We start from the raw sequence: 20,606 nt of genomic DNA, 5'->3' as shown, positions 1-20,606 counted from the left end.
GAGGACTTCAGGAAAGATGCCGCTGGCAAAGAAGGTGAGAGTCCGGTGGAATCCAAGGATGTATTCGAGAAGAGAAGAACATTCAAGCAGAGGGGACAGAGTCTTTGCCACTCGGAGGTGACCAGAAGGCACAGAAGAACAATGACCACCGAAATACGAAGATGCAGGAGGCTTGACAGTGACTTGGTCGCTGCAGCTGAGATGACCAGGCAGCACTGTGGAAGACAAGGAGCCATTCACAAGCTGCCACATGTCACAAATCGAAAGCCAGAGGGTCGGAATTCGGTGGAGGCACCAACAAGCCGTGGCAGCAGCAAGAGACGAGGAAAACGAAGTAGGTGCAGTGACGGGACCAGCAAGGTCCAAGGGGCTCACCAAGCACAGGAGAGATAGAGCAGGCCCCGAGCAAGCAGGGGGCCCACTTGAGCCAAAGAAGACCCTCAAGAGGGGCCGGAGGCACAGAAGTCACAAGAGGAACTCGAGCAGCCCACCAAGAATGCAGCCCCACGGTGCAGAGGATGCAGTGAGGACACAGATCTTGGGAGCAGGATATGCTGGATCTTCTCTGAGCCCGAAGATCTCTGGAGAAGAGAGTCAACAAGTCTTGGCAACGTCAAGCCGACACAGTGCGCAGGGGTACTGCTCCAGTGGCTCCGACGAGGGATACTGGACAATCTTGCTGAGAAGACAGTGCAGGCCTTGAGGGGGTTGCAGAACCACCACCTGTGTTGCTGAGCCTTTTGGAGTCTGTAGGACGTCAGGAGCAGCAGACTAGTCAGCTTAGTTGCGGTGCCTGCAGATGCAGGGGAGTGACTCCTTCACTCCCAGGGAAATTCCTTCAGATGTCTTTTATGGCCACAGGCCTGTATGGAGCACCGGCACAGGCGACGCAGAAGACTGGCAGGACAACGAGACCAGGAGCAGCAGGAGTCTTCCAGATGCAGCCTTGGTTCACAAAACGAAGTCCAACGTGCCGAGATGGTTGAAGATGAAGTGGTTTCGGATCTGAATCTTGTCCCACGATGAATCTGAAGAGCCATCCACAGGTAAGCCCTTAAGTACCCCCGAGAAAGGTTTGGAACAGCTCTGGGGTCCCTCCCAAATGAGGGGCTGGACAGAGAGGAGCATACTCCCATGTCCTTTGTCCAGTTTCACCCCAGAGTGGGAGCCAGAGCTCCTTGAACTGGCTCAAACTGTATGCAAGGAGGGCACCAAATGTGCCCTTCAAAGCAGTCTGGTGTGGTTGGCAAGCACCCCCACCCCAGCCCAATACACTAAGTCCTGTCTGGGAGGTGGTTACATCTCCCTGTGACCGGAAACCTATTTTTCTACCTTCCCCTGCTCAGCCTTGGCTCAGCAGCAGGAGAGCAGAATTGTGTCTGTGGTCGGCAGCAGCACTAGCTTGATGTTAGACCCTGAAAGGCTGGTACCGAGAATACAGGGGGCCCCTAAAGGAGTCCTACATCCAATGCAGGAATCGGTGTTGGGGTAGGATTCCAACATGTTTGATACCAAACATGACAGGTTTCGGTGCAGCCAATATATAGTTCGACATCTCATAATTGACTTGATGTCCACTATATGTATAAAATGGCTGACCACAGTTTCAAAGAATCCACTCCTAGGTTTGTAGGGGTGTCCTGTTGATGCAGGTTACCCTCACACTTATAACCAAGCACCCTGCCTTCAGGATTGAAAGGCCTACCTTAGGGGTGACTTATAGCTTTTTTAAGTGCAGCGACCTCAGATTTACGGAAACTTATATCTAGTACCAACTTACACAATCTGCAATGGCAGGCCTGTAGTCACAGTTTGAGTGGTCTCCCATGGGTGGCATAATACATGCTGCAGCCCATGGGAGACCCCTGGTGCCTTGGATACCTCAGTATCATATACTAGGGACTTTGAAAGATACCAATAGCCAATTAGGAAGGTACCAAAGTACTTACCATAGTCCAATTTAGGGAGAGAGCATAGTGACTGGGGTCCTGATTAGCAGGATCCCAGTCAGACTAGTCAGAAAACAATGATACCAGCAAAAAAGTGAGGGTTACCATGAAAGCAGATCCTACTTTCCTACAATTACTTTGTCAAAAATCCCTTCTCCCACTCATAGCGCATGCTATCCCGTGACTAGGGGAAGCTCTGCGTAGTACAATGTTAGCTCCGGGACACAGATAAAAATAGTTGGTGGAAAAAAAGTTAGCGGTCTAGCGTTGGGGACCGGAAGACCCTACTTAGCCTGAACGGACGCGCGCAGCGGGCACGTCTCTGGCGTGCCTAAGCCAAGCCCGTCTGTGGCCATTCGGGGCCTGGGGCCAGAACCCCTGCCCATTTAGGAGTAGATCATAAATACTCCTCGGAGGAACTACATACACTATGCCCCCCCATCCCAGAACGATGTCGGCACAGTATATAGATGGGTTCCTCGCGTCAGAACTGCAGTCACTACCCTTACTTAATGGGGACTAATTTGAGGCAGACAGGGATAGAGCAGAAGTTTAAGTTTGTACTGGTGAATTGCAGATCCCTAAATAAGCACAAACAGGAAAATACACGACCATCTTGCTGACAGTCAGCCAGATGTCAGGTTTCTCATTGAAACATGGGTGAACGAGGATTCTGCACCAGAGATCCTTGAAGCCCTCCCTTTAAACTATGGGATTACCAGATTAGATCAAAAACACAGGGTGGGCGGGATAGTCATTATTCATAAGCTATTGGTACATTGCACTTTAGAGCTGACAAACATCGAAGCCAGCGTAGCAGGCATTTTTTCTATCATGACTGCCGCAAATTATGTCATAAAAGGTTTTTTAATTTACAGACCACCAGGTCCCATCTCCCAGTTCGCATCTAGCCTAAGGGAAAAGGTGACACAACTGGTACTCCGGTACACTAATGTGCTGGTGTTAGGGGACATGAACCTACCTTTCGATGATAAGGCTAATTCTGGAACGCAAGAGCTCTGTCAGGAATTGGTAGCTTGACAGATGGTATTGCAATCGTCTCCTCCGACCCACCAACAGGGCCACCTAGTAGACCCAATTTTTCCCAACTGGGGGGACATAATAATTGAAGGCCCTAAGGCAGTCCCCTGGACAGATCACTACCTGGTCCCCTTTAGTGCCTTGATACCTAAAACCCCAATGCCAAAGATGCCAGGTGCAGGGAGACTGCATAGGAAATGGGCTAGGTTCTCAGCAGCTAATTTTAATCACGCCCTTCAACAGGGCGGACCACCGCAATGACATTGAGACTGGACTAGATGAACGGATCACTGAGGCTCTAGATAGAGTAGCCCCATGGCCCTCTAGTGCGCCGAGGAGACAGGTGAAATCTGCCCCATGGTTCAATGAAGAACTCAGGAGTGTTAAGAGCTCCTGCTAGCGCTTGGAACGATTATGGAGAAAAGATTTCTCAGAGCAAAGGAAGGCCGATTACAAAACTAGTCTAAAACACTATCACTCCCTCATAAGAAACACCTATGCCGCCTACTACAAGGCTAGGATGGAGCAAGCTGAAAACTCTTCTAGAGAACTTTTTACAATTTTTAAAGACATATCGTCACTAGCCAGAACTACGACTTCCAACAGCAGCTCTGTGGATTCTTGCAATTTGGAAGCAGACTTCTTCGCAGAGAAGGTAGCAAGGATTTATGCTACCTTCCTGGATGAAGCACGCAATGGGAGTTCAGATAGGGAGCAGCGGATCAAAGTGGATGAAACACACTGCCTCTCCAGATTTGACCTTGTCTCCTGTGACAACCTCAAAGTCATTGCCTTAAGCATTAAATCTGGCTCACCTAGGTACCCTACTACTACTAAAGTTTTGAGGGAGAGCATGGAAATCCTAACTCCATATATTAGGCACCCCCTTGAACTCTTTTGAATCGGGGGTGGTCCCAAAAAGGTGGAAAAAGCGGTCATTCTTCCCATTAAGAAAAAGCCAACACTGCAAGACATCCTTGACGCCATTACTACCATCCGCACGTCCTTGGAGTCTCGGATCGACACTGTCTCTACCGAGGTGTCTCTCATTAGGGAGGATATGCACGCCATCAACTCCCGACTCAAGGACGTCTAGGTAAAAGCGATCTCCCTGGTTGAAGATACGTCTTAGCTGCAGAGGAGGGTGGAGGACCTACAAACGCATGCCGCAAAACTGGAGGTGCAGCTGGACGACTACGAAGGGTGCTCCAGGCGCAACAACGTCTGAATAATTGGTGTGCCGGAGCGCGCGGAGGGGCCGTCCATGGATCTCTTCGTGGAAGACTTGATCACTAACTACCTCAAACCACATGGACTGTCCAACTTCTTCTCGGTGGAGCGGGCGCACCGGGTTCCTGGTGGCCGACCTAGGCCGTGATCCCCCCCACGGCCGCTTCTCGCACGGATTTTTAACTTTCGCGACCGGGATGTTATCCTGCAATGTGCCCACTCCGCCCCCCCAGTGGAGTTCCAGAACAGTCGCATAACCTTTTTTCCGGACTTCACCCTCAAGGTACAATGGCAAAGACGAAGCTTCCTAGAGGTCAAGAAGGCGCTCAGCGACAAGGATATGAAGTACGCAATGATGTTCCCGGTCAAGTTGAGGGTGGAGTCGGAGGGAAGATCCTGGTTCTTCACCACTCCGGAGGAGACCTGGGACTGGCTGGAAGGGGTGGCAGAACCATCATGCCCGGGGTGTGAGGATGGACAACGATTCACGAGCTTCTGGGGGGCTCGCCGCGAGCGGACCGGGTGGAGGCTGCAGGTGGTGCCGAATAACTGGTCTGTATGCTTTTCCTCTAGGGGGTGCACTGACACTGGGTGGATGGTGAGCATCGGGGTGTGATTTAACTGCTCATATTGCAACAGATGTTCTTCAGTCGAAGATACTGTCCTACCTGTTTTTGAGGACCAGGACTCCTACCAGTTCCCCCCGCAGACCTGATGTGGGGATATGGAACATATGCTTGACCCTCGACAATGTTTTTGAAGCAAACATGTTTGGTTGTTCTGGTTCATTATTGGGACAGATATTGACTCTTTGGGGACATGTGCTTGGTTTGGCCAGACGGTCCTGCAAGTTCTTGGAAGGGTGGCTGATAGGCACTCTGCTAGTTCGGGGGGCGGGAGGTTGTGTTACCGCCAAGCAGGGAGGCAGGGTGGGGGGGTTGGGAGAGCACACGTTGGGGATGTGGGGAGGGGGGGTTTGTTGTGGGGTGTTCTTTATAGTCTTGTCTTTGTTTAGGCATATCTCCTTCAAATGGTCTCGGTATTAAAGGAGAACTAATTGGGTGCTTGATTTTTCCCCATTGGCCTTAGTATCCTTGGTATTGTTTTTGTTTCAGGTATTTTATTTGTTTCTGTCCTTGTTTTGGCTCACACTGGTACACGATATTGTTCACCTATCCACTCTCCTACTCCGTTCACTTGTCATTGGATCTGGGGTTTACGCCCGAGTCGCCCACTCCCATGCTTGATTATCTGTCACTACTTGACTCCCACTAGATGGACGTAATGACACGTGGTCTGACACTTAATTTGTCCACTTGGAATGTTAATGGGTTGGGCGATAAAATTAAGAGGGGCATTGTGTTGCAGTACGCTAAACGCAACAAGTTTGACCTGGTGTCGTTGCACCAGACACACCTGATTGGTAACTCCTGTGGTGCCCTGAACAGGAAAGGGTACAAAATGGTGGTCCACTCTGGCTTTACCTCAGTTTCTAGGGGGGTGGGGATTTTACTTCGGAAGGGCTGTCCCTACATCACAACCAGGGGAAGGAAGTAAAAACGGGTGGGCTATATTTAATGAGGTCCAGCATACATGCCCTGGAATAATTAAGAAAGGAAGAGTATGCTGTTCCTCCTGGTCAGGGGAGATTGTGTGAAATGTACACTCTACCCCAAGGTGAAGACAAAGTGAAAGATAATGCCTAAACAGCCTGAGGACTTGAAGCACGTGGTGGGTGGGGGGACCCACACTGGTGGAACTAAAACCCTCACACACCCAGCAAGCTAGGTGTCATGCTTCATCATCTGGGTTTTGCTCCTCGTCGGGTCGGCGCTGCAATTCCCAACGGGCACCCAAAGATGGGGCTCTTTATCGGAGATCTTTTGTTCCTTGCCGAAAGTTGAGTGCAAGTGAGGGCCAGGTAAGTGTAGACATTGGTGAGTGTATTTAAAACAGGGTTGGTTAGTCTGAATAACGAGTTTATTGGGTCAGTAAACCACCCTATTAAAAATGATATGAGTGGCGGTAGTCTGGACACAGTGGGTCAAAGACTCGCTCCGCTCAACTCAGATGGTCAACATGTTTCTCGCCTAATGGTCAGGAGGATCCAACGGCAATTCATCAGGACCAATGTGGTGTAAACTATCTACAAACGTGAGGGTGTATAACAGGATATCAAATTATTGTGTTTGTGCCTGGACAAATCTACCCTATGAAAGTGTGGAAAAATCTAACACTTCCGCATAGGAGTGGCCTAAAGGAAAGGGAGAAAAGAAGCATAACAGGCCAACACGAAACATTAAAATACACTTTGTCGTTTATATACATGGTAATATGGAGCCGAAGACTCCTCGTATGCATGTCCTATACATGAAGCAATTGCGCTCGAATATAGTGATCATGCATAAGTGGATGCAGTGTCAAACAACGTGTCAAGTGATCTAAAAGACTTAAATCCAGGGCACCCTGAATTATAGTAACGAGTTCTAAAACGCTCACCTAAGGATTGAGCTAGTGCCGCTCCAGTCGGTGCGTGGCGAGCCTCTTGGGATGGCGTAGTAGCCTGCTGTAATGTGCATTAAAACAAGAGACTCGACTAGGTAGGTATATAAATACAATACACCTGCTGGGTGCTAGGTGCTGTCAAGGGAACAGGTAGGCACGATCCCCCGGATCCCTGGTAACCGGGAACCACCGCTCGAGGAACGAACCACCCCTGAGCCTAATGTGCCGCCCACAGAAGTCGGCAGCCCATGTCAGCGTTAGGGTCGGTCAGTCACAGGAACAGTGGTCACCCGTCCACCAGCGTCTAGGGAATCCCAGACCATTCGATCATTGTTACGTGATCCAGGTAGTAGTTTACTTACGGTTCTGTTGCCCAAGGGTGTTTTGTAAACCTACCCCGCTCCGCCGAAACCGGGAAGTGGTGTTCACTATCCAATGCTCCAATAAGAACTGGTTCGGTCAAGTGTAGGCGTACACTGATTGGGCGTCTAGTGTCAAATGACTTGTGTCGGAAGACCCACCCAAGCATTGTAACTATGGGCGCCATCTTGGAACGGGGTGCTAGTTCAGTATCAGGTCGTAGTTGGTATCTCTCAGGGGCTAAAAAAGGACCCCAGAAGGAGTAATGATACTCACTTCACTATGGTCCTGTGTCATATAATTTATAGGGTAAAGGTCAACTCGACAAAGTAGGTAATGTGGGTTGTATGCATCGTGGAAAGGACCATGTAATGCGAGTTGAACCAAGGTATCTCCGGAGTTACTGTTATATTGTTCACGCACCAGGGGAGTCCAAATATTGGTGCGGGACATTCGGGGGTCACTACCGTGACAGTAAATAATTTAGTCCACCCATTATCTATCAGGGGCGGTGCAGGGCTGTAGGGTCATTGACAATACTGTGGAAGAGTGTTGATATATCAGTGTCTTAGTGTACCCCACGGTATATCGTCATTCAAACCTCTCGTATCAGATGAAAGTCTGTACACCCATCTTTGTTCGAGTCTAAACAGTGCTTGTGCTGTGATTCTCGGATGTGACTCCAAAACGACCCATCTAAGGGAGTCTGGTGTATGGTGTAAACTCTTAAAGTGGGTATACAGTTTTGTGGTCTCCTTCAAGCATCTTATATTACTTTTATGCTCGGTGATGCGTGTTTTAATAGCTCGTGTCGTCATCCCTATGTAGATCAGTGTACAGGGGCATTGCAATAGGTAAATGCAGTTGGTGGAGTTACAATTCGTGTGGCGTGTCAGTGACCAAGTTACAATGCTTGGGTGGGTCTTCCGACACAAGTCATTTGACACTAGACGCCCAATCAGTGTACGCCTACACTTGACCGAACCAGTTCTTATTGGAGCATTGGATAGTGAACACCACTTCCCGGTTTCGGCGGAGCGGGGTAGGTTTACAAACCACCCTTGGGCAACAGAACCGTGAGTAAACTACTACCTGGATCACGTAACAATGATCGAACGGTCTGGGATTCCCTAGACGCTGGTGGACGGGTGACCACTGTTCCTGTGACTGACCGACCCTAACGCTGACATGGGCTGCCGACTTCTGTGGGCGGCACATTAGGCTCAGGGGCGGTTCGTTCCTCGAGCGGTGGTTCCCGGTTACCAGGGATCTGGGGGATCGTGCCTACCTGTTCCCTTGACAGCACCTAGCACCCAGCAGGTGTATTGTATTTATATACCTACCTAGTCGAGTCTCTTGTTTTAATGCACATTACAGCAGGCTACTACGCCATCCCAAGAGGCTCGCCACGCACCGACTGGAGCGGCACTAGCTCAATCCTTAGGTGAGCGTTTTAGAACTCGTTACTATAATTCAGGGTGCCCTGGATTTAAGTCTTTTAGATCACTTGACACGTTGTTTGACACTGCATCCACTTATGCATGATCACTATATTCGAGCGCAATTGCTTCATGTATAGGACATGCATACGAGGAGTCTTCGGCTCCATATTACCATGTATATAAACGACAAAGTGTATTTTAATGTTTCGTGTTGGCCTGTTATGCTTCTTTTCGCCCTTTCCTTTAGGCCACTCCTATGCGGAAGTGTTAGATTTTTCCACACTTTCATAGGGTAGATTTGTCCAGGCACAAACACAATAATTTGATATCCTGTTATACACCCTCACGTTTGTAGATAGTTTACACCACATTGGTCCTGATGAATTGCCGTTGGATCCTCCTGACCATTAGGCGAGAAACATGTTGACCATCTGAGTTGAGCGGAGCGAGTCTTTGACCCACTGTGTCCAGACTACCGCCACTCATATCGTTTTTAATATGGTGGTTTACTGACCCAATAAACTCGTTATTCAGACTAACCAACCCTGTTTTAAATACACTCACCAACGTCTACACTTACCTGGCCCTCACTTGCACTCAACTTTCGGCAAGGATCAAAAGATCTCTGATAAAGAGCCCCATCTTTGGGTGCCCGTTGGGAATTGCAGCGCCGACCCGACGAGGAGCAAAACCCAGATGATGAAGCATGACACCTAGCTTGCTGGGTGTGTGAGGGTTTTAGTTCCACCAGTGTGGGTCCCCCCACCCACCACGTGCTTCAAGTCCTCAGGCTGTTTAGGCATTATCTTTCACTTTGTCTTCACCTTGGGGTAGAGTGTACATTTCACACAACCTCCCCTGACCAGGAGGAACAGCATACTGTCCCTACATCATCCATAACTCCTGGACTGATCCCAGGGAAGATACGCTGGCGTTTCGGGCACCTGGGAAGGGCGTGTTGTTAACATCATATCTGTCTATGCCCCCCCGGACTACAGCACCCGATGCTACGTGACTCAGGGATCCTGTTGCTGGACCTGCCACTTGGGGTGTTAGTGTTGGGAAGGGACTTCAATCTCACGATGGGTGGGTCTCTAGACCACCTTCCTCCTTGGGAGGATTCGTCGAGTGGATCAAAATTGACTGAGTTCGATATCTGGCAGTGGTTCAACCCATCCTACACCCGCTTTACGTTCCAGTCCGGAGTGCACGGTAGTCAGTCTAGGATAGACTATTTATTCACTCATGCCCAGGATGTTCGGCTTTTCACTAGGTCCGGTTGCTTGGCCCGCGGTACCTCCGATCACTCCCCCGTCCTGAGGACTCTGGGCTCTCGCACTGGGGGACGCCCCTGCTCCATTTCCATACATCCATGGGCGCTGAAAATTGCACACATTAGGGATGCTCTCCGCAAAGATGCTGAATATTATTTTGCAGAAAAGGATGGCTCAGTAGACTCTACAGAGACGCTGTGGGGGTCCTTTGGGGCATCATTAAGGGCAGGGCTTTATCGCTCATGGTGGGACACAGGGCTGAGCGGACCAGGAGAGTATCGGAACTGGAAGCTGAGGTCTCGAGTTTGGAGGAGTCGGTCGTCCGACATCCTGACCTCGCCTCACCCCACAGTCTTGCACTCAAGGCAGGACTACCGACAGCTTCTTTTTGAGGATGGAGCGGCGCGTTCGCTAGCCTCCCGACACAGGATTTATGAGCAGGGGGAACGGACGGGTAAGCTCTTGACGTAGCTTGAACGACGAGAACAGGCTGCTTGATGGGTCTGAGCGATAGCAAACTAAGAGGGTACCCTAATCACTGACCCCCAGTACAGAGCTGACATATTTGCTAGTTATTACGAAGAGGTATACACTAGTTCACCCAATTCTCAGGCCTCCCTGTCTCTGGACCTTCAGGTTATGCTCGATATCCCTACCATTTCGCCGGAAGACAAAGAGACTTTAGAGGCGGACATCACAATGACGGAGGTTCAAAAGGCCATACAAAATGTCCGTTCCGGGAAGGCTATGGACCCTAACGGGCTTCCCATTGAGCTATTTAAGCCCATGTCAATGCTATTGGCTCCCCACTTGCTTAATTTATACACCGAAAGTTTTGAGTCCGGTATTTTACCCGCAGAGATCCGCACTGCCGCTATAGTGGTCATTCATAAGCCGAACAAACCTGTTGAGGAGTGCAAATCGTATCGCCCTATATCCCTCTTAACAGTTGAGGCTAAGATCCTGGCCAAACTTCTCGCGAATCACCTCCTCCACTTTATTGCTGATTTGGTCCATCCGGACCAATCCGGGTTTTGCCGGGGAGAAATACGCCCGGAAACTGCGTCGCGTACATGGGATCCGTGGCAGACTTCACACCATCGAGGAAGACCAAATTCTCTTGTCGTTGGACACCTCGATGGCTTTCGACACCATTGAGTGGGATTTTCTTTGATGTTCTGGCCCGTCTGGTGCTGGGACCCAAATTTATTAGTTGGTTTCGGCTATTGTATACCCAACCTAGGGCTCATGTCATTGTTAATAATCATCGCTCCGCCACTTTTTCGCTTCATCTGGGCACTAGGCAAGTCTGACCCTTGTCGCCGTTGCTTTTTGCCCTCATCTTGGAGCCGCTCGCGGGGTGGGTCCGGGGTGATCCGGGGACTTAAGTGGACGGTAGACCATGAGGACCGCATCTCGTTGTATGCCGATGATACCCTCTTGTGCCTGGCCTCCCCTGCGCAGTCGCTGCGACGGGTGCTCCACATTTTTCACATTTTCGGCCCCACTCTGGCTATCAGATAAATTGGTCCAAGTCCCAGATGAATGCGCTGTGGGGTTCTCCCCCGGCGAGTCCCCGGGGCTTTAATATCCCGGTGGCACCTCAGGGTTTTCGGTACTTGGGTATTTTCGTCACTCCTAACCCTGATCTCTTTTTTTAACACAATTTACTCGACCTCTTCAGCGTTTCAAATCAGATGTTGTGCACTGGCGTTCTCTCCCTCTCACTCTTCTCAGACGCACGTCCCTTTTTAAAATGTTAGCACTCCCACGCTTTCTCTATGCACTACAGAATACCCCCATTCGGATTCCGGATTCTTATTTATCCCAGATCGACGGACTATAGCGGGGACTGCTATGGGAGGGTCATACACAGCACATCGCTATGAACAAACTTACCATGGGCTGGTACGACGGGGGCATCGTTTTACTGAATCTCCGACTCTACTACCAAGCATCTCAGCTGGTGGTAGTCAATCGCTGGGTGTTTGAGCCTCACGACGAGCCTAATTTCCGCACAAATCACTGGCTCATGGGACGGGGCGGGTACAACAGGGCACTTTACACCAACCCCCGCAAACTTAACAGGTCCCACGGCGCGCATGGTCGAGATTTGGCATGAAGTCACCAGATGATTGGGGTGGCGCGGGCGCCTGGCGAAGGCAACCCCCTGTGGGAGCCCGATGTCTTAGGTCGACTTAGCGCTTGTCCAGGGTTCGACAAGTGGGATTTGATTGGAATCTCAATGGTCAGATATGGCTGGGTTAAGGGGAGGCTAGCATCATTCCCGGAGCTTCAAGCTAAGTATCAACTGGCTCCATCAGAGACGTTCAGGTACTTACAGATCACTCACGCTGTGTCCTCGAGACAGTCCCCTCCCTGACCCGTCCACACTGGAGGATCGCCTGTTGTTGGATCCCATGGACCGTAAGGCCATCTCGCTCACCTACAAGAAGCTGGTCAACAATCGCCCCGACCAGATGTTGAAACTTAAGAGTGGGGTGGGAGAGAGACTTGGGAGAGATGGAAGACGACATGTGGCGGGACGCTCTAGCTTCACCCCGAGAAATAGCCATCCCCATGCGCCTGCGACTGCTCCAGCTCAAGATCCTCCACCGAGCATATTTTGATGCCAAACTCCTGTTCCGGCTAGGTAGGCGCCCCGATCCACTCTGCCTCCGACACTGCAATCAAGAGGGTACCTTTTTTTAAAAAAAACATTTTATGTGACTGCCTACATTTTCAGGACTATTGGGCGAAAATCGCCCGCCAGCTTGGGAGGGAGGGAGGTAAATCCTTTCAGTTGTCTCCCCAACTATGCTTACTTAACATTCGGGGGGGGGGGTCCGACCTCACACAGGCTGAACAGACATGGGCCTCTATGGGCTTCCTTATAGCAAAGCAGAATATTGCACGACACTGGGGGGTGGCTGGGGTCCCTCGCATGGTTGACTGGGCAAAGGACATGGATACTGCCATGGTGGCGCAAAAGTCAGTATTTAAAGATCGAGGTTGCCCCAAAAAATGGGACCGGAAGCGGGGGAAATGGAATAGGTACAGAGGGGACATCTGCATCTCCCCAACGGTGGAACTCCGGAGAGACAGGTGGGCGCTGATGGCCCAGTTGACGGCGGAGGTGCTGGCCTCTCCCCCTTAGGAATGACGCTCTAGATCTCTCCATCCCCCACTCCCTGTTGCTGTCTGCTCACACCCGAGGTATAATTTGTTTCTCTTAATATTGCCTAGGAAATGTTTAACGAGTACTCCTTAGTGTGGACCCCTACTGCCATTGGGTGAATGGCACTATGTTAAATGCACGTCTGTATTGGAGGGGGTTTTTCTTACAATGACTCTCTATATTGTATGTACCGGTCTTTGGTTGGTGTGAAAATGCAATAAAAAGTTGTTTTATTTGAAAGATATCCGTTGTCACTCCTCAGTCAAACAAACACATTGGACGAGTGGCCTGGTGTTCGTGCAGGATCCTCCCATTCTCTAATAACAGCCCAAGTGCCCGCGTCCACTTTAGCTTTACTACAAAAATGAAACACTCCGGTCGAGATGGACACCTCAAGGGCTGTTAACAAATGTATCTTACGCCTGTGAGTACTCTACACATGCTAGGACGCTCTTAGAGTAACTGTGCCACTTTTAGCTATTCACCAATACGAGTGTAAAGTTACTCAAAAGTGTAGACCTGCGCGTCGCCATGCCATTAAACTGAGGTGGGGCAAAATTTACAAATGTAACTTCCTACAGCCAAAGTGGAGCGATAGAAAGTGAAACACCACACATAACCCTCCCTTAGAAAATATTGGAGACAGACACTTAATAATAGAACTAAATAGAAAATAAAGATAAATTGCAATTATTTATTTTGCCTGAATCTACATATATTCAAAAGAATGTTACAAAAGTACATATATTTTAAAAATTATTACTTCATGATAACATTTGAACCTTTTAATTTTAAAAAATATTGTAAAGATTTTGAAAATAATTTCAAATCATTCTATACATAACTTTTTGTTAGGCAGTGTCCACTCAACAGTTATGTGAAGCAATTCAGTAATTCTCAGTACATTATGAAAAAATACAATAATTTAATTTTAGGTGGTATTTTTCAAAACAACTCTTTAAAAAATTGTTTAACACATTTAAAATTAATTAAATATTTAATTAAAATACAAGTTCCAAGAGTTGTAGCATGTCTTATTTTGTTCTACATTTAAATTATCTAAAATTAATTTACATATATATTTCACATAAAAAATGACATTTTTTTCAAGTTTAATAAACTTTTTTAATTTTTCCTATGTTTTTACAGACAGAGCTCCACTCAAGTTGAATCTATCCAAAATGATATCTTTTTACGTAAGCTTCCCACCTAAAGTAACATTTTTATTATGTGTTAATAACTATTAAATTATACTTTGCAAAGAGCGGAAGGCAAGGGGAACATGGCAGCAGGTTGACGCCGGTCGCAGGGAGCTCCAGGGATTCATCCTGCCTGTCTCACACATTGCACCATCTACTACTGCTGGAGACCTACCCACATTACCCTCCTCTAGACCGTTCTCCCACCAGATCCACACCTCTTCCTGGCTCTTACTGCTGGTAATTTATTCTGATTAATTCATCAGCATCATCTCCCTTCCCTAAGATTGTGCATCTCATTATTCCACATAACCTTCAACTCGGCGGGGATTTAAAACTAGTTAACAGAGGCTCCCAGAGCTCTTAGCTCCTCTATTTTCACGCCCAACTTAAGCCGCGTCAGATTTCCAGATCTCCTGCTTTGCTTTTCAGTTTAAAAGGTTAGATCTTTAGCTAGGACGCTAGATCAGTTGCAGCTGGGCCATGTGTATATTATGCTATGTTGACATCCCTGAGTGCTGAGAAATGTTTATATAAGTTTGGGGATCCAACATTTTCTAAGCAAGTAAGGCTGAAAGTCCCTTTTGCCGCACTTATGGGTTGGGTGCACTTAAGGAAGAATCTTGGGATCCACTGCTATACAGACTCAGCTCCCATGGGACTCCCCAGGGAATCCTGCGTGGTTGAGGGATAAACTCAGTTTCCGACTACAAACTGTAAACTTTACCATCTGGGGGGATCTGAGGTCGAGTGACACCTCTATTGCAAGGTAGGCCCTCCAGTTGTTAATGCAAAGGGAAATCTCAAAGTTGAAATATCTACAGCTTTGTTCGTGGTGGTCAGCTCAGGGAGTAGCAAAAATAGAGCACTGGGAACACAAAACCCTCTTAAATGAGAATAAATGGATTCAGAAGGAAGTATCTTTGCGGTACTGGGGCATGGTGGTGGCAGAGGACAAGAAGAATATAGACCCACACCGGATATGGGAGAAAGACCTGTCGCAGCTGGCTGTGGAAGACCTCTAGAAGTATCTAGAAATCTTCTTGATAAAACAGTAAAGTCTGCCCCGCTGAAGCAAAACCATCTCTTCACTCCCCACAGGGCCTATTGGACGCCCCAGAGACTGGCTAAGTTCTCCCAAGTGGTCACAGGTTGCAGGAGGTGCAGTGTGACGGGAGCAGACAACAAGCATAAGTTCATGGCATGTGAGTCAACTAGACCTAGCGCATAACAAAGAAGTTGGAAGGCATAGGTCTCCTTTTGTAACCTGGCAAACGAATCCTATTAGACCAATGATTACACCATAACTTTGCTGAGTTGAGGCCGGACCAAATCGTGTATAATACCATTCAGCAAGACACACAGTCATATCTACGGTAAGGAGTATCTCAGATCATCTACTGGGATAACTACAGTTGGACAGTGACCGACAGTGGAATGAGGACAAAAAAGATAAATTATACTTTACTAAAATTGAATGTTATATTAGTGCTTATATTAAACATCTTAAAATAATTAAAAAAATCTTTTTAGATATTTTATGCCATTAAATTCCATTTATTCAGATTCGTAACTAGTTTACAGTATTAAATTTAACATTATTTCTTATGGGATTTTATTTGACAGCCCTACCTCCATTATTATTTAGGGAGTTTGTTGCAGTTCCAGCGGATGGCTATGTGTGATTTGGAGTACATTTAAGACTGTTTTAGGTACATTATGGCTGTAGTAACTTTAGAACTGTGTCTTGTAAATAGAAATGGGCTTACTCCTTTGTGGGCGAGTGCTTGTCCTTCCCTAAATTCCTCCCTTAGCCTTTCACCTTCATTCATAAGTATTTTCCATTTTACAGCCACTCCCCACTGTCCCTCCAAAACTTACTACTAAAAGGTATACTAAAGTGTGGAAACTGGGCAGTCAAGGCAGACAACTCCAACCAGAGAAAGATGGGAGAGGCGGAACGTCCGCACGTAGGTTTGTGAATCGCATTTTGATGTACTTTAGTCGTCCTATTGTAGTTCATGAATAGGCCTGATTACCTGTGAGACTCTCTTGGATGTATCTGATGTGATTCTAAAGCTCTTGAGACTGTCCCCAGCAGATGGGAAGCAGGTTCCATTTGTAGAAAAAAAGAAATGATTAGAGGTCACTCGTGTGGATCTTTGTAATACGAGGCTGTGCCTCCTCAGATCAGAGGTGTTTAGGACTATTTATGGGTGGGGCCAAGAATGGTTTGCATTTGGTTGGCCCGGTCTGTAGTTGCACAAAGACTAGAGAAAGATGTGGCGGGATGTTGCGGAGATTAACGACCAGTCCTTTAATCACCTTTAGATTTTCTCAATGATCAGCTCTACGTAGCACAGAACAGATGTTGGTCCCATATAGACCTACGACAAAGGGACTCCTGTTGCAGCTCCCTGCTGAGGCTCATTAAGGCTGCAAACAGTTCAAGGTTACCTGCATTCCCGATCATAGGGGTGTGGCCTCGAAGTTAAGGATGGACTCCACCTTGCGGGTTGGTGCCATGACTTATTAGCACACTGAGCGCAAAACACACGGAATGGAATGAGGCCACAAATAGTTACTAAGGAATAAGTGTAATTCAAGCATTTCCATCCCTTGCTGTGTGCTTTTCTCGGCAGACAGTTTGTAGGACAATCAATGTATTGATGTCTTTGTGGCAGCCTCATGGGAATGTTCTGCGATACTGAAACCTCTTCCCCAGGGTTGACACTGAGCACATTTTACTCTCCCCCACTGACTCTCTCATGTACATGGGTTGCATTTATAACTGAAGTTTTTGACACTTTGAGGGCACTGATAAAAGGCTTTTGCCCAGTATGGATTCTCTCATGTTGAATAAGACTGGTCTTGTAACTGAAACGTTTTTGGCATTCTGAGCACGGATAAGGTTTGTACCCAGTGTGTGTTATCTTATGCGCAGCAAGATTACCTCTCTGACTGAAGCTTTGCTGGCATTCAGTACACTGATAAGGTTTTAGCCCAGTGTGTGTTCTCTCATGTCGAATGAGATTGTCTTTCTTGCTAAAGCTTTTCTGGCATTCAGTGCACTGATACGGTTTTAGCCCAGTATGGATTCTCTCATGTTGAATGAGACTCGTCTTATAATTGAAACGTTTTTGGCATTCTGTGCACGGATAAGGTTTGTACCCAGTGTGTGTCATTTTATGTAGAGTGAGACTACTATTCCTACTAACTAAAGCTTTTCTGGCATTCAGTGCACTGATAAGGTTTTAGCCCAGTGTGTGTTCTCTCATGTTGAACGAGAACGTCTTTCAGACTAAAGCTTTTCAGGCATTCAGAGCACTGATAAGGTTTTAGCCCAGTGTGTGTTCTCTCATGTTGAACGAGGAAGTCTTTCTGACTAAAGCTTTTCAGGCATTCAGAGCACTGATAAGGTTTTAGCCCAGTGTGTGTTCTCTCATGTCGAATGAGATGGTCTCTCTTGCTAAAGCTTTTCTGGCACTCTGTGCACTGATACGGTTTTAGTCCAATGTGAGTTCTCTCATGTCGAATGAGACGTGATTTCTGCTTGAAGCTTTTCTGGCACTCTGAGCGCTGATAAGAATTTAGCCCAGTGTGGATTCTCTCATGTCTAATGAGATTGGCCTTACAACTGAAGCTGTTTTGGCACTCTGAGCACTGATAAGGTTTTAGCCCAGTGTGTGTTCTCTCATGTTGAGAGAGATTACCTTTCCGACTGAAGCTTTTCTGGCACTCTGAGCACTGATAAGGTTTTAGCCCAGTGTGTGTTCTCTCATGTCGAATGAGATTGTCTTTCTTGCTAAAGCTTTTCTGGCATTCAGTGCACGGATACGGTTTTTGTCCAGTGTGAGTTCTCTCATGTTGAGTGAGATGGCCTTTCTGACTGAAGCTTTTCTGGCATTCAGAGCACTGAAACCGTTTGTGTCCACTATGGATTCTCTCATGTTGAATTAAACATGCTCTCTGACTGAAGCTTTTCTGGCATTCATTGCATTGATAAGGTCTTTCCCCAGTGTGGCGTCTCACATGTACAATGAGAGAGGTTTGGGAAAGAAAGTCTTTCTGGCATTCTGAGCACTGATAAGGTTTGTGTCCAGTGTGGATTCTCACATGTTGAATGAGAGAGGATTTGTGAGAGAAGCATTTATGGCATTCAGGACACTGATAAGGTTTTTGTCTAGTGTGGGTTCTCTCATGTTTAGTGGGGTAGGTTTCATCACTAAAGCTGTTCTCACATTCATTACTCTTATTCGACTTATGTGAGTCTCCATGCTGGGTTTGCTCCTGGACACCGGCCATGGTAAGACTGAATCTGATTCCAGAGTCTGTACTCGTATATGTTACACTCAGCATTAACTTCTAAAATAAACTGCAGATGCTCTTATAGCTTTTTCATCTGGAGATTATTTTCTTACTTTTAAAGGCAGCTTGTCTAACCTGTTTTATAAACTTTCACTGAGGAGCCCTTAGTATTTATTGAGATGAATTCATTTCTCCAAGTTCTGCCCGGGTGAGTTCTCTCAAGTAGAATTAAACTCCGTTTGTGAGTCCAGTTTATCAGATTTGATTTATGAGCTTTAAAAGCCCTGATAAGGTCTTTGGGGTTTAATGTTTGACATTTAAGTATATTTGTTCATACAAGTAATGACAGGTGATTAGGGCACGCCAGGGTGGCTTTATGAATTAGCAATACATAGCACCGGCCCCTTTTAAACTTTCTGCCAGGACATTCTTAGTCGCTCTATGGCTAAGGCAGGTACATGATCGACTTTGGCAGTCCGGGACACTTTGAAACTACTCGGATCAAACCAGGACACCGTTTGGTGGGGAAAATCTTTCTATATTAGAAATGTAATGACACTTGACACAGAGTATTTACAATTCGATTTTTTAAAACAATGTCTTCTCTCTACAAAGACGTAAACAAAAGCTTGCTCCTTTAAACTGCTGTTATTAGTCTTTCTGACAATTCTGTCACATCACGTGCACGAATACTGATTTTTAGGCGGGGTTTGGGTCTCCAGGGCATTTCTCATAAACCATCAGACAGAATTTACAACACTGATTATTCTCAAATGGACTGTGTGGGTATCAATTGTAGCCAATGTTCTTTGTTCAACCAATCTTGAAAGGTTTCTTTTAAGCAAAAATATTTTTACAATTAGTAGATGCAGAGATTCAATTTACTCTTGAGTTCTATTCATTTTTCAGAGGTTCCTCAATCTCAGTAACTGACTCTTGGTAAATATTTATCATCATTTTTCTTTAAATATTTGACATAAATTCACATTCAGCCATTTCTTCCACTCTAAATTCATCACCATTACTGGCACTTAGAATACGTTTCTCCTCTAGAGATCGAGAATGTTTTTAACTTTCCTTAAAATAATCTTTTTTGTTGTGTTTCACTAAATTAAAACCTTCATTTTTCTGTTCATGCTTCAGTCACCTGTAGAAATGGAGATAGAGATTGTAAATGAGCACAAATAAAAAATATTTATGACTTTATACTTTGCAGAAAGAAATCATTTACAGAAGCAAGATGGGTAATCCGTTTGAGTTGCATTTCTGACAGTGGTGAAAAAGCTCTTGGACACTGTGCAGAAAGGGAGCTTGGAACCACTGGAACTCAAGAATGTGAGCGCAAAAGAAGTGAATATATAAGGAAGAAACACAAGTTAGGGATGTATTCTGACACAGATTCTCAGACGCTGCCAACACCATCAATTTACACTTTTTGTGGCAAAGGCTGGCATCATATTTGTAATACTTTTAATGAATTATTAGATGTACTTTACTCCACTGCACACTTGGAGTGTTCATCATTTCCTTTTTCCAGTGATCTAGGAAAGGACATTTTATTAAACAAAGGAATTGCCCTGGTTGTAACCACTGCTTCAAATGTCACCGTAGACTGAGGCCGTGTCCAGTTAGCTCAGTGGAATTCACCATTTCAAATTGGGGGTTGATAAGGACTTACCTGGTGGCCCAGAACTTCCACTCCTCCATCAGGACCCGAGTTCTGCAACACCTGACAAAGGAAAAACATCACAATAGTAAAGGAAACCAAAAAAGGACCAAAAAGACAAACACAAACCAAACAAACAGAGGGTAGAGAAAAAAAAGACCATCTTCCACTCTCACTACAGGTACCCAAAACGACCCCTGAAGGGGCAAAGACGACAGAAAAGGGAAGGAGGTGAGGACGTCAAGAGGTGGAAGTCAGAACCAAAGAGAAAAGAAGCAGAAAGAACAGATAGAGGGGGCACAGTATCACAGAGGAGGAGACAAAGGAGAAGGAGACAAATGCACAAATAGTGAAGGAACTGCTGGGCAAACAGGAGGCCAGTGCTCACGGCCCAGTGCATCCTGACCTGATAAGCAACATGAGCTGCACTAGGCCCACAACATGTTCCAGGAGG

At 46.8% G+C, this 20,606-nt stretch overlaps 1 protein-coding gene across 1 annotated transcript; it reads right to left on the bottom strand.

The window, feature by feature from the left end:
* Positions 1 to 16,780: 16,780 nt before the first annotated feature.
* Positions 16,781 to 18,483, bottom strand: LOC146839262 (uncharacterized). Its single transcript, XM_085651301.1, has 2 exons — positions 17,397 to 18,483; positions 16,781 to 17,326 (listed from the first exon to the last, which is right to left on the bottom strand). The coding sequence occupies exons 1-2, from the start codon at positions 18,481 to 18,483 to the stop codon at positions 16,923 to 16,925; spliced, it is 1,491 nt and encodes a 496-aa protein (XP_085507427.1). The 3' UTR covers positions 16,781 to 16,922.
* Positions 18,484 to 20,606: the final 2,123 nt, after the last annotated feature.

Source organism: Triturus cristatus, chromosome 4_1 (genome assembly GCF_964204655.1).
Source record: "Triturus cristatus chromosome 4_1, aTriCri1.1, whole genome shotgun sequence".
Classification (NCBI taxonomy): domain Eukaryota; kingdom Metazoa; phylum Chordata; class Amphibia; order Caudata; family Salamandridae; genus Triturus; species Triturus cristatus.
This window is presented reverse-complemented; position numbering and strand designations above follow the sequence as displayed.